This window comes from Mytilus californianus, unplaced genomic scaffold (assembly GCF_021869535.1).
Source record: "Mytilus californianus isolate M0D057914Y unplaced genomic scaffold, xbMytCali1.0.p SCAF_6, whole genome shotgun sequence".
In the NCBI taxonomy this organism is placed as follows: domain Eukaryota; kingdom Metazoa; phylum Mollusca; class Bivalvia; order Mytilida; family Mytilidae; genus Mytilus; species Mytilus californianus.
Genome location: NW_026262712.1, coordinates 48,813,637 through 48,828,997, shown reverse-complemented (window position 1 = coordinate 48,828,997; position 15,361 = coordinate 48,813,637). Strand labels below are relative to the sequence as shown.

Here is a 15,361-nt window from a genome sequence, read left to right as displayed (position 1 = left end):
CACTTAAAATAGGCTCTTATTCAGTTGTAACTTTACCTTCCGAGATTAATGATTGCAATATATAATACCTTAAATGGGTTACAACTGTCTAGTTGAATGAAAAATTAATGTCTATTTTTATTAGTAGGTAGTTAGTGTTCGTCAATCAAGTGACCACTGAGTGAAAAGTAGAAGATATATTCACATTTAAACAGCCAACTTCACATCCATGTAAATGTAGCAGAAACATCACTTACCTATGACTTAAATATTTGAACATTACGCTTATTCTCAAAAAGATGATTGATTCAATGACATAATTTATCTATAACAACAATTGATTTGATTTTGATTTTTTGTGTTTTAACGCCACTTTTAAGCACCGCTTTTGAGCTATTTCGTGGCGGCCAGTTTTTTTTTGGTGGAGGAAGCCGGAGTGCCCGGAGAAAACCACCGACCTTCGATAGGAAAACTGACATTCCTAGTCAATTAGGATTGGAGTCGAGTGCACCCGCACGAGCGGGGTTCGAACTCACAACCTCAGTGTTGACTGGCTAGTGATTACAGTAGTAACTACTTAGACCACTCGGCCACCGAGGCCCCTCTATAACAACAATGCAGAAAGGAACATTACATAAAAAAAATTTTAGTAAAAAAAAACGACTAATAAAAAAATTAAAAAAATTACACAACATAAATTAGAATAGAGAACATAGCAAGATACAGTATAAAATCTTAGTTGTTAGTTATCATGTAAAGAAAAATAGAAGAAGAAAAAAACCCAATATTTTCCTATGTGGGTCTTTTTTGTTGTTACTTCTTGATGTGCAATACATCCTGCATTTACTTAAGTATATTCATATATACATTTTAGTAGTACATTATACAGTTCCAATAGTTCCAATAAAATTAAAGATAGAGCAATTTGAACCCCCAAAATTTTGTTACGTTTGTATGCCCATAACTCGATTTGCTAATTGATGATACTTTATTATTGTGAACCAATTTTATTGTCATAAACATATATACTCAATGACAGAGATTGATTAGTTTGCCAAAAAAAAAGTCATTTGCATAATTCTTGAAAACTTCGGCATTGGCCTTTCGGAAAGGTGCGAGTCTTTTAACTATGTTACAAACCTGCTAAAGCATTTTTTATTGTTATTCAACGCAAAATAATTATCTAAGAGACCTGGGACGATCTCATTTCACAAAGGTTTTCTATTGTCTACTTATTGTACCTCGAACTTATTTACCCGGTGTATAGGTCTTTAAGTTGAGGTTCAATTTACTAAAAGTTAATCGGGCATGACTAATTAGATACGCCCTCTTAAAATCAGGGGGTCCGAAATAGGATCGGGAAAACACCAAGCAAAATACCATAATTTACATTTTTTTTGATTCAACGTGCTTTTGGTTGCTTTAATATCTCCGGTCAATAATCAAACGGTATTTTAGTGGAAATACTAACCTGTCTCGAACCGGGATATGTTGGCTGCAATAGGAATTTGTTTATAAAAAAATTCATATATCTCATTTACTTATAGTGGCCGTTATTGATTGTAAATTCATGACGTTTTGTTTTTGACATTCGTCTACCGTGGAAAAAAAAGGGAAGGAGGGCTAATAGCTTAACTTACGACTTCGACCATGGTTCAACTGTATTCTATTACGGCATACGTTTGCCTCAATGGAACGCTCTACCTTATTGTAAAAAGTGCCACTCTAAAATTGTAATCATTTGGCCCAGGTTGATCCACTCGTCGTGAATATGCATGACATATTTGCCACTTTACATTAATGGAGCAATTAATTTACCAGCTTCATTTAGTGATGTATAATCATTTGTCTTCAGTTGATAATTGTCTCTTACAGTTTTCCTAATTTTATTTATTTCAATTTTATTTACATTTGCATTTTTAAGCGTAAATCTTAGCATTTCTTCCATCATTTTTCTCTTTGCATTTAATCTTTTTTTTTAACATTAAAAAACGTTGTCGTAGTACACATCAGAGGTTACATTGTATCATTTCCAGCAAAACTAATAGGAGAGGGGATCAGAACAGAAAAACAATCTTCATTGAGTGACAATTACTCTTATATTGCAGCGTACAATGACGACTGTCTCGTCTAGGTGACAACATTTGCTGTTTAAAGTATTTATATCTCAGACTGGTATAATAGTTGACATAAAAGCAAAAATGGATAAAACAAATGTTGACATTAATTTATATAAGGATTCAACTTATTTTGAGCGTTTCATTTATTTTCTTTTTAGATATTGTCTTGCTAATCGGTTTTGTTAAATGTTTTTCATTTACAATTGTCCTGGCAAAAGTGGCAAAAAATGTGTTAAAATCAGCCATGCGACTTATTTGAAAAGATTTAGCCAATCTTTCTTGTTGTTTACACATTTCAAGCATTCAACTCGTGCGTAGATCGTATTTCCCTCTAATGTTTTTAACGTATAGATAGCGTGAAATTCCCACTACACCAGTCATCGGAAATACATTCCTATTTCGATCAGACAAAGCTGCGCATTTATATATCCGATAAGCCAAACGAACGCACCCAAGACAAGGGTATACTTGGGGACGGGAGAGGTCCAGACATGTCAATATCTCTATACCCAAGTGAATCATTTTGTTTTGAATAAAAGGATATAAAGGTATACATTAATGCGACAGCAACCCAAAGACACAGACAAATCAAAACATTAAGATTCAACATTCAGTTTTTATAGAAAGATGCGTATACAGAATAAAAAGCTCAAAACCGCTCCATGACTAAATAATAGTTATACGGAGTTAATTCAATAATATTTACCGTCAAATATTATATATCCCAAAAGGCACATTTGATTTAATATTATTTACCGTCAAAGGTATTCCAACAATCACAAGAAGTGTTTGGTTAAAAAATTTCACCTGCCCAATTTTAATTTTGATCGGTGAAAAATTTAAGAAGTTGTACTATAAACCAGTAGAAGAAAAACACTTCACTGTATAATATAATGGTAAATTAATGATGATAATTGATGACGACCAGCGGCAAATAAAATGAATATTCAGGACGCTAGCATGTTAATATGATATGAGTATTAACCCCGCCTTTTACTAGACTGACACGCTGAGTCGGTTTTTTTTTAACGTGTAATTTTACAAGATATTAGTTCGCAGTAAGAAAAGTCACACGACCCGGACACATTTCCGACTCTGAGCCGACCAGTCTGTGCTCTTACTCTATGATGCCAGGTGTTTAGCGTTGAGATACCAAATACCAGTTTTAACGTCTTTGTTTGGTCCGGTCGGGATTCGAACAAACGACCTCCCGCTCTCGAGGCGAACACCCTCACACGAGACCAACCAGGAGAGCGGTAGTACAGACTATCATACCAAAATAAATCAAGTACAATAAACAAAATCAGTTTCACAGAATTCTCACAGTTACTAAAGCGAGCTAAAAGTATCTAACCTAAATTGGATGCGTAAAATGATATTTCAAACTACACGTAAACATCGATGATCGACTTCAGAGAAGATTTCATGGATCAACGCTCTCGGCAAATTAAAAACTCTTGCACCAGTTATTTGAGTGGTCCGAATGTGGCCAGCTGTTGCAAGTCAAAATTTTTGTTCTTATTCAATATACCCTCATTTTCCAGTGGCATTTTAAAGTTTCACGTCCAACCTCACTGTTGACCTCCTATTGCACGACCTACCCATTTTATTTAAATCTATTTGTTATAGTGATGAACATGCATGAAATATTTGCCACTGGACGTAAAGTAAACAAAAATCAATCAACTTCATAAATTGTTCCATGTACCTAGCACACAAAGACTAGATCTTGTAAAATTCTATAATGTACAATTTCCATTTAAATTTTTATGTTTTTGGGTTTTTTTTTCTCTTCAATTTATTACATTACTGACTGCTTATAAAAAAGTTTTAAATACTTTTTACTATGCTTCTTATCTAATGTTTTAATACGATTTATAACATATGATTTTTTGTCAGGCAAGGGTAAAACTAAGATAGGTAAAGTTTTTTTCAGGTGTTTTTGCTTCATTTAGACAAGAAAAGGGAATAACGGACGACTAGCATAAAAGATAAAATTGAGAATGGAAATGGGGAATGTGTCAAAGAGACAACAACCCGACCACAGAACAGACAACAGCAGAAGGCCACCAACAGGTCTTCAATGCAGCGAGAAATTCCCGCACCCGGAGGCGTCCTTCAGCTGGCCCCTAAACAAATATATATACTAGTTCAGTGATAATGAACGCCATACTAAACTCCAAATTGTACACAAGAAACTAAAATTAAAAATAATACAAGACTAACAAAGGCTAGAGGCTCCTGACTTGGGACAGGCGCAAAAATGCGGCGGGGTTAAACATGTTTATGAGATCTCAACCCTCCCCCTATACCTCTAGCCAATGTAGAAAAGTAAACGCATAACAATACGCACATTAAAATTCAGTTCAAGAGAAGTCCGAGTCTGATGTCAGAAGATGTAACCAAAGAAAATAAACAAAATGACAATAATACATAAATAACAACAGACTACTAGCAGTTAACTGACATGCCAGCTCCAGACTTCAATTAAACTAATTGAAAGATTATGTCTTCATCATATGAATATCAGGCACAATCCTTCCCGTTAGGGGTTTAGTATCATACCATCATAACATATATGAGAAGAACATAACCCGTGTCATGCCAACAACTGGTTTTTAAATAAATGTGTTTAGTGCAGATGCAAAGACCCTATAAGTGAATCAATATCAACGCCAAAATATGCAATCTTTAATGACCTGACAACAGTATCGTAACTATATCCCTTCTTAATAAGTCTATTTAAAGGTTTTGTTAGTTTCAGAGGTGAATACTGACATTTTTGTGCTTTATAAAGAATATTTCCATAAAAAATTGGATGTGAAATACCTGAACGTATAAGAAGTCTGCATGTTGAGCTATATTTACGAATGATGTCCTTATACCGATGATAAAATTTAGTAAATGTTTTGACTAGTTTGTGATATCGAAAACCCTGGTGTAATAATTTTTCAGTAATACATACATTTCTCTCGTTAAAATCTAAAACATTGTTACATACACGAGCGAATCGTACAAGTTGAGATATATAAACACCGTAAGATGGTGACAAGGGAACGTCACCATCTAAAAATGGATAATTAACGATAGGAAATGAAAAATCATCTCTTTTATCATATATTTTAGTATTAAGCTTTCCGTTAATGATATAGATATCAAGATCGAGGAAAGGGCAGTGGTCATTGTTAGTATTAGCTTTATTTAAAGTAAGTTTAAGAGTTTGTTTTTATATAATACATTGAACTTGCGAAAATATCTCAACTCAACACGTTTTGATCTGACCAGTGAAACCTTGTTAATGCTATATATGTTACAATTAGGTTTTTTAATACGATTTTTTTCAATGAAGTTTGCATGCATAATATTAGTTTTTATTCAAAAAAAAAAAACAAAAAAAGCAAGATCCATTAATTAATTGGACTGAACAGACAACACTAATTATTTTGCATTCGCATGTAACGTAGTGTTGGCAAATTACAGAATCAAAAACAAAATGAACGTTTACCGGATGAATATTGTGAAGGGCCTTATACATCTAGGTCTGTTCGATTAGTAATTCTGAAACAAGCAGTTTAAAAAGTTAATTGTCGAAAGAATTTACTTACTGTTTTCTAAGATCTGGTCTTTACGAATCTATTTCATGATTACTGACAGATTAAAAACATCAAATATATATAACAAGACGTTGTTGTGTAGAATATTCATTGGTCAGTTATAAATGAGGTCTGTATAGGGTTTTGATTGCCTCATTTATTAAATAAGAAATCGTTATTTCGAAAAGTTGGATTCAAAAATATGAATTTACCCCCTAAGTTTGTAAAACTATCATTTGGTGTTATTTTAATGCTAACAAATTTATAATGAATAAATAACTAAATGATGTACTGCCATTTTATCGGTCCGTTTCCATTGCAATTTGGTAACTGTTAATTGTACATATCAGTCTGAGTACTGTTTAACTATCAATTAAGTTGAACATCTTTAGACTCGTCCAATTCAGGGGAATTAGGTTTCTGCAAGTGCTTTTTGTGTACTTTTCTTATGTTTTTGACGGTTTGTAAGTCAGTAAAAGTTCAATGATTAAGTTAATATTGACATTAAAAGACCTCCTCACAAAAAGGCCTGTTTAAATCTCCTCGCCCTTCGGGCTCGGGGATCTGAACATCCCTTTTTGTTCGGAGGTCTTTTAATATCAATATTAACTTATCATTGAACTTTTACTATTACTTAAAGTGGTTATGTACGTATTGGGTTTACATGTTAGTATATCAATATTATTAAATTTCCACCACGGTTTGATTCCCTTAATCTCTATATTTACCTTTTTGATAAACAGACAGGATCATTCTACCGCCTACCGCACAAAAGGCAAAGGGATCTCCGGAACATGTTGCCACATCGCACGGCTTCTTAACATAGTCATATAGATCTGTTCGATTGTTATTATGTAGACATGTACAGTTTGATTCCTAAAAGAGCAGCACTGTTTTATTGATATTACAGATGTATTATAATTTACGCGTAATAGAATTATACACGTCATAAACTTAACTTTGTACTATGTTAACCGCTTACTGGTTATTGGTGCAGTCTTCCAAGGAAAACTCGGAACATTTACATAGTAATAATCATATAACTCAAAGAACGCAGGATTCTGGTGTGAATAGATTGCAATAGATTTTTATTAAGGTTTACAGAATTGATTGTGAAGTGGTTTGTAAATCTATTTATACATATAATAAGTATTGTATGAAAGAAAAAAAAAAAAAAAAAAACGAAGAGACTCTGCAAATAGCTTTTTGCTCAATATCCGTTCATTTTTTTCAAAATAATACCGTTCAAATCGAATGAGTATGTATATGTTACTTGAATGCTATACCTGAATGATTTTTTTCTTTGATACGACCCCTTCATTTCACCTGTAAACTGTAGGTGTCATTAGTCGGTGTCGAGGGTTGTTAAAAAGGTCAATATATTATAGACAGCAATGAATCATCTGATTGCGATATCAATAAAAACAAAAATCAAATCAGAATTCAATTATCTTGCTCCATATTTCCATTAATTACCTGTAAACCAAAGAATTGAGATCCATTGCAATATACAATACATTCTTGAAGCTGCTCTCCTTTTTTAACTTGTTTTTTGAGGCCATAAAATCTTTCTACATCCCGGAATTCGAAGCAGCCTAGACGTAAACAATATAATAACGAGGATAATATAATTATAGTTATATTAGCAATATGAGTTCCACCCTTGCATTTGCCGTTGGTATGATCAAAAATGTGCAATTGATCTTTATAATGTTGTATCCCAAGGGTTAACTGCGGTATAGAAATAATGTCATCCCTGTACTTCTCCTGATCCGGCAGTAATATTTACTAAAGTGGGGCGCCCGTTTTGCTTTGCGAGATGTATAAATAAGTAGCCACGTTCGTTCGGAATATTTATAAATACGAAGCAACGTTCAGTCGGAATGCGTATAAATAAGCGGCCACGTTCAGTCGGAATATGTATAAATAAGCAGCCACGTTCAGTCGGAATAGGGCCCTGAAATCCAAAGCCTTGTGGCTTAATAGGGTCACGGTCTCTTTTTGTTAATGAACCCTTGCGACAACTTTATTGTAAGGAAAACGTTTTGATCCTATCCCACACACCCCCTTTTTCCAGTGGCAATCCTTATTTCTCGCCCTTCATCCCAGTGGACCTAACTCTATATAAATAGGAAGATGTGGTATGAGTGCCAATGAGACAACTCTCCATCCAAGTCATAATGTATAAAAAGTTAACAACGGAGACTTGGCTCACACCAAATTAATTGATTGTTTAATCTCGTCTTGAATATGCATGACTTATTTGCAACTTAAAGTAAGGCAAGCGACAATCAATCAATACTTAATCAATTTTTATGAAAAAAAACAGTCTGTAAATCATTACATATTGGTCGTTATCCTAAATATTTTGTTTTCATTTTCATTTGATAAAAGTGTAAGGCAATGGATACAGACGAGTTTAGTGACGTTGAACAACATCAATCTATCAAATAATAAGATTTATTATATACTATTGCATTTAGATTTGTTGTAAAAAAAGAAGTATTTACCAATCAATTAACTTGGTTTCATTTATAAATATACAAATGTACGAGAAAGAGAGGATTTCCGATGAGTTGAAAATATTGCAATTTTACCAACATTAATTTTGGAATTCCCTACTTCCTCCTTAACCTTTGGTACGAACTAGAAAGGTTCCGAGTTAAACGTTATTTGCATGCAAGCAGATGAGAGATAAACAAGATAGACAAGCTCGTACAATATGATATTCTGATCAGGACAATATTCCTCAATATTAGTGAAATAACCATTAATTTAGAACATCCAATCAGACTCACTTTTGAACAAAATTAATTCCACTTCTTAAAATAGACATAGAATGATAATTAGTTTCATTGACAAAAGTTTCTAATGATTTCCTTTTGTAAACGTCTCCGCCTATTTTGTTCAGCCATTTTGAATCTCGTCAATATACAAAAGTAAATAATAAGGTAATAGTTTCAAGGAAATGAATATTCAAACATAAATAGGTACGTCATATCATAGAAAAATATCTAACAAAACGGACATAAGTGGACCAGATCTTGGGTCGCAATTTCGAACGATTTAAAATAGGAAAATTCCGTAGCTCTATTTTCGCAAATTGTCAAAAAATATCCACAGGACCCTAAAAACTACGGTTCCGCAGCTACAATCCTACCACTTCTCCTTACTTTTTTTATTTATACAATAATATTTACCTACCGTCGTATCATTTATATACAGATACAATAAAACAATTGGATTTTATCTTAATATATTTGGTCCCTGTACAACTTATGCAATTGGCAGGATGATCCCATACATAAGATCAGAGATCGGAGTTTATTACTGTAAATCCAACTAGGCAACACCGTAAATGAGAGTAATCATAATGATTATCCTATCAATTCAGTTATGTTTTCCAGAGGTTGAGATAACCTAGTGTTTAACACTGTCCTGAGTTACGACACTGACGGGAGAGCTGTAGCAGTAAACGACGATCATCCTGAGTGTGCCTTCCTCCCATAAAAATGTTACCCTTAAACGAACGTCAAGTAGAAACACAAATTGTAAAGATGAAACCACATGACATAAAAAAGAAATGAATACGATATAGATGAAGACATTGAACGTTAAGTGTTCACTACATAACATTTAAGAGTTGCATCCTGAGGCATTTCCGGTGTTCCATACATGCACTTGTTTTACATGAATAAACGATACCTCAACAAAATGAAAAGATATACACATACTGAGTGTTCTTACCTAAATACTCTACCCATGGCAAGTATTTCGCGGAAAAGTTCGTCCATCCCAGCCTTGTCGTGGAAGTAGAAAAGTTTCTTTCATTTGTAAGCAGTGTGCACTTGTTCTTTGCTTCAAACCACTCATATTCTTCGTTTGTTGAATAAACACGAGTTTGCTCTCCTAATATGAAAGAAATTATAAATTTAAAATTGACATTGTAAACAATGGAATAAACAAATTAAATATATATTTCTAATTAAGTGGAATACAACCTGTGTAGAATTGTTATTATACTGTAATTGGTCATTTATGAAAAAATCGTATTTTTGAAATTAATATTTGTTGATATGATATAACAGAATAGTTGACAAGATTCTGGAAATTTAGACCAACTATGATAAATTCTCAAACAGTGTAAGAATACAAAAAGTACAAGTCAATCATCTTATACAAAACAGAAACATCTTACCTCTGGTATGAGGAACTATGCAAAGAAATACAATCCCAATGTGAAAAACGAACAGCGCCTGACACATTACAATATTACAGAACGGTGTTGTTTTAATAATCCATCTCCATCAACTAGGAAGTTTTATTTTATATTGAAACTGAAAGAGCATATTTCCTGTTACATATATAAAAATACAATTCTGAATAAGTACTGTGAACTGATCGTTGTTATCATCAACACTAGATTTTAAACTTTCGTTTAATACAAGTACTGTTTAGTATTTGTGTAATCTTTTATTCAAAGTATTTTTCTTTATCAACGAAAGTCTGTTGTCGTGATTACGTTTTTTGTGTTATATTTGTTCGGCAAACCTAAATGTCACATCTGGAGAAAAACAAAACATGGCAAACGAAGATTTGCTCCGGTTCTATGACAAAGATATTAAAATTTAGATAAACCTTCAGGACTTTTTTTCTAATTTCTAACAAATTATCACATGACTAGTTAAATTAAGAAAAAAAAAAAACAACATCAAGTGAAAACTGAAGAGTAAAATTTTCATCTAAGATTCAGTAGTTGGTTACGTGTATATCTTATATTTACTAACACAGTGCAAAGATTTGTTTTCTCACTGTTTGTCCGAGCCTATCAAATTGCCGTAAAACAGTTATTTGCAACAGTGATATAAACAAAGCGGTTGCTATAATCCTTGATATAAGGTCCAAGATTCCAAATATTTGTGAAAACCTACGGACTAGCAGCCTATCCACCCTTTTAACTTAATCACTATACAGAAAACCTGTTCAATCAGAAGTTTTTAGGTCAAAAAATTATTCACTTGTAATAATCAATGATTTTTAGTTAGATAACGGTCACGTGATTGTGTTACGTCATAGTTTTCAAGCAAAGGAAATGTCTCCAACTGGACGACTTCGATCACTTTTCTGCACAATTACACGATGGATGGTATTGACAGCAGTTTTGCCGATTACTGGCAAACTAAAGACAAATGTCCTCATCAATTTTAGCCATTGAGTGTGGAAAATATCTAAGAAAAACACATTAATTCTTCTTGTGAAAAGTCCAACTTCGACGATTTTTCAGTCAATACCGATCGTAGTTTTACCATACTTATGGTTTCGTCTGATGAACTTAAAAAGCGCTTTCCGCAGTTTTTTTTTAAACAAAACAACTTTTAGTCATGATCATAAGTATAAATTTCCTAACTTTTGATGATCAAATAGTCCGTTTGATCTCTGTGACAGTAATGTTATCATGGCTATAGGTGTGCATTAGGTGCAGGAAAATAACATTTTAAAAGTCATATTAGGCGTTCGCTAAGGATACTTTTTTATTTTACTTTGTTTTTGTTACGGAGGGACATTTAATAGGTATGAATTATTACAAAAAATTATGCCTTAATTTATTATTTTTGTTTGGAAATCATATATCACACTTAGACATTTCTATTTTCTGCATTTAGAAGGTTTTTGTCTCAAAGTTGAATAGCAAAGACATATTTTTATTGCTTTGAGGAGTCTTTGAATAACAATTGTATTGTTTTTTACCCTGTTATGTCAACATTAATTGAAGTCTGTTATTTTAGTATTTGAATTTTCTCAATTAAAGCTTACTTGACCAGGTGAAGGATAATAAGGCACCTGTAGTGTCATTTAGTCACGTTTAATGTTATTTACCTGTTAAAATCATACATTTTGAAGAAAAATGTCTTATGTTGAATTCCTTTTTTTTAAATATGCAATTCCATCCAGACACTTAAAAATCTGACTCCAAATTATAGGCAAAGTAAACTTAAATATTTTTTCCTCGGAGTTCCCAAATTGTTTAAGCATATAATTTGTTTATTGCTACCCCGCCACATTCTGTATGTGCATGTCCCAAGTCAGGAGCCTGTTGGTTGTTGGAAATTATTTTGTTATAAGATAGGCCATTTGTGTTCTAATTTTTCATGTTGGGGCCTTTTATAGCCGAATATACGGTATGGGTTATTCTCATTGTTGAAGGCCGTACGGTTATACCAAATAATTGGTTCAAACAACACTTTCTTCATCTATCAATAAGTTTCCATTTAGTGGGTGTTCACTAGTCATGTTGTCAATCATAATATTCGATGCTCAAAAAAAAGAATGTGGGCGGAAGAGGGGGTGGGGGGAGGGTAATTGAAAAGGTTTATTTGAAATTCTTGAAACATCTTCTCCATATACTCCAGACATAATTGATTATAGGGAAACGGGGCGTCACCAATTTAACATTTCGATTAAAGCTAGAAGCTGGTTTCTAACAACGTTAAGCTGTCTAGCATAGCTTACAGACTAGCACTTTACTAACACACGACCAATAAACAAGAAATAAATTGGGTGAAAAATGTAAGTAGTATATTCAATAAATGCGGTTTCTCAAATATCTTCCTACTACAAAATGGTAATAACTCAAAATGGTTAGTTGCAGCGGTAAAACTTCTAAACTTTCAGATCAATTTTAGCAAACATGTCTTTAGGAAATTCAAAACACCCTAAAATATTGAATTATAAAAAGTTCAAGCTGGATTTAACAGTTGAAGATTATTTACAAACACTTCCAAATAAAGATGACTTTTTGTAAAATTAGAACAATAAATCATGATTTACCAATCGCAAGAGGTCGATGGACAAATGTAGAAAGATCAGAGAGAAAATGCACACTTTGCGACATATCAGAGACAGGAGACGAATATCATTATATTTTAGAATGTCATGCACTCAAAAACGAACGGTAACTGTATTTGCCCCCATATTTTTCATGTCACTCAAATATGTTAAAACTTGAGAAACGTTTTAACACAAATAACATAATAATCCAATATAAGTGACCATGATTGCAACTTTTCCCGCTAAAGAGCGGTGGTTTTTTCCTGGCAATCCGGCTTCCTCAACTATGATATAGCCAATATCGCTGAAAGTGGCGTAGCCAAATACATGTTTTGACTGATAAGCATTCCTACAATAAACTGTCCTGCAAATGATATTTATCTACATGAATTGTACTGGATATACTTTCGAGATCTCATGATCAGTCCAAACTATTAGTCATTCAAAGAAAATTAACACAGAAGCAGAGCATCTTGATTTTGAAAGAAGATGGTTTTATTTAATAGAAATGTCATTTTGAACACATTTAGAAAAACAGAGATGGCAGTTACTGAAAGAATTGAAAATAAAACCAAAATTGTTTACAAAGCATTTTAATTGGATTGAATGGCAACACCTGTAAACATTAAATGTACTTTTTTTTTAAACCATTTGAGAAGTGATGAACATGTATTGTGTTCATAGTTACACATGTACATGTATTATATATTTGATTTTCTCATCGAAATTAGTTTTATTCATTTGGATATTTGCAAAATTAAGATATTATTTTGTAACATATACTAATTGTTTAAATGAGTCTAAATTGAAAACAACGTTCAAACCTATGATTGCGTTCTATAAAAACCGCAATTTTTATACGTGTGCATGCAAAACAAATTTCTTGTTAGAGGGGTCTAAATACAGCACAAACAATATTTTCCAAAAGACCAAAAAAGTGAAAAAGTATATTTAACAAAACGCATTTGACTAACAGGTCGAACAACGAATGTTCTTAAACCCTGCTGACTGTCATTGGCGATTGCCAAATAAACGGATCACAAGATGTTATAAAATGGATCTTTATTATTAATTAAATACCAAACAGAAAACAATAAACGCAAAAATGAGATGCTATTGACCGTATAATAAGAAACCATTAACTCACCTTTAACATGTTAAATGACGAAATCGATATTTTACACGTTTTCTTGAAAGATACGAATCCAGATAAAAACATATCCATCCAAATCTAGTACTGAAGCCGACTCGTTTAATTTCAACAAAAGTAGAGTCGGACCTTTTTCGAAAGATTTATTGAAATGGGGATCTCTTATATGTTTTGGGACAATTTCGTTACGTTACATACTATCGTATCATAAGGTGAAAACTCCACTTGCGGTGTTTAACAAATTACTGAACTATTCAAATACACACTGTAGATCTGTCATCCCTTTACATTTTTGACAAGATGAGCTGACGAAATTCAAACGTTTTTCACTGTAAATTGTCTATTTAAGTTATTGACGAAATTCGTGCTCAAATATGCAGAGACAGTTTGTTCTCATGGTAAGTTAAGGCGATAGTTTGAAACGTATTGTCAATTTGTATTACCTGCCTACGCTCTATACCTACCCAAAAATCCTGTGAACAAACATAAAGAACCTTATCAAATAAATATCCTTACGATAGTACGTAACTTTCGTCTGTAAGAGATTTCAAATAAAATGACACACGTACGTAACTTGACGCACGGTTCTAGTGGGACTGGTAATTGCCAATCATTGGATTTGATTAAATACGTCGCTCACTTTTAAACAAAGTATTCCAAGACTGTTAACATCATACACTAGAATTTTTGTCCATATCAAATAATTGTTTTCTTTCGTTGTCTATCTCCTTATTCATATTTTTTTTAATGGAAATCATTTTTTACAAGGATATTTTTCTGATAATTTCAGAATGTCGAAATCAGTGTTTGTTTCGTTATAAAAAATATAAATTGAGATAAAACTATCGCTTCAATTTAATTTCTAAATAAAAGTTTGTTCCATTTAATATAAAATGTATAGATAAATTTCCCCATATATGTTGTATTTAAGAAGGCGGTCTCGATTAAGAATTATTCTTGCAAGGCTTATTTTGTTTAACAGGAATGCTATATGCGTAAAAATACAAACGACATTTCCAGGTAAAATACTGTATATCCCTTGAAGTACGTTAACTTAAAGTATCTTATCAATTTCAATGATAAACAATTTCTAGGGGAGTCACCAAATTAGTTTTTACTGCATAAGTCATTGAAGTGAATGTGTTAGGTAAGTAACAGACACACATATAAAAGATAATAATATTTTGAAAAAGGGGGTCCCAAATTAGTCAACGTTTGGAGTGGAATATGTAAAAAATATATGTGTTAACTATATATGTAGCTTCATAAAAGGAGGGCCCGGGCCCATGTCCGTCTAAATCCGCCTTCGTATGCGATATGCAGTATGATGTTTTATTCCCAATGCAGTGCTTACAATCATAATGTTGCTTGATGTTTCTTGACAACGCTAAAATATAAGTATCAACAGGATGTAGGTACATATATATAGATGTTGTTCATTGCATAAGTTGTTTGAATATGCATATTCGGGACAATAAGCTGAATTTGAACCCGATTTTGTACAAGACCAACACGCTTATTTATTGTTTTTTAACGTGCTAGTTTACAAGTTCAAGAGAAAGACATGTCGCCCTAAGGGACACATTATTCCAACTCCGGTTCGACCAATCTGTGCTCTTACTCCTAAATATCGCGTGCTTAGCAGAGAGGTAGCCAATCTTTTATCTGAACTGGGCAAGGAAGTAAATCAA

General features: G+C 32.8%; 1 protein-coding gene across 1 annotated transcript in view; it reads right to left on the bottom strand.

The window, feature by feature from the left end:
* Positions 1 to 10,013, bottom strand: part of LOC127706777 (uncharacterized) — a 28,837-nt gene extending 18,824 nt beyond the window's left edge. Inside the window, exons 1-4 of the mRNA XM_052211462.1 lie at positions 9,891 to 10,013; positions 9,440 to 9,601; positions 7,169 to 7,287; positions 6,421 to 6,568 (exon numbers count right to left, since the gene is read on the bottom strand). Coding sequence (XP_052067422.1) covers positions 6,421 to 6,568; positions 7,169 to 7,287; positions 9,440 to 9,601; positions 9,891 to 9,957 — 496 coding nt within the window. The 5' untranslated portion in view covers positions 9,958 to 10,013. The remainder of the gene's footprint in view (positions 1 to 6,420; positions 6,569 to 7,168; positions 7,288 to 9,439; positions 9,602 to 9,890) is intronic.
* Between the last annotated feature and the right edge of the window lie 5,348 nt (positions 10,014 to 15,361).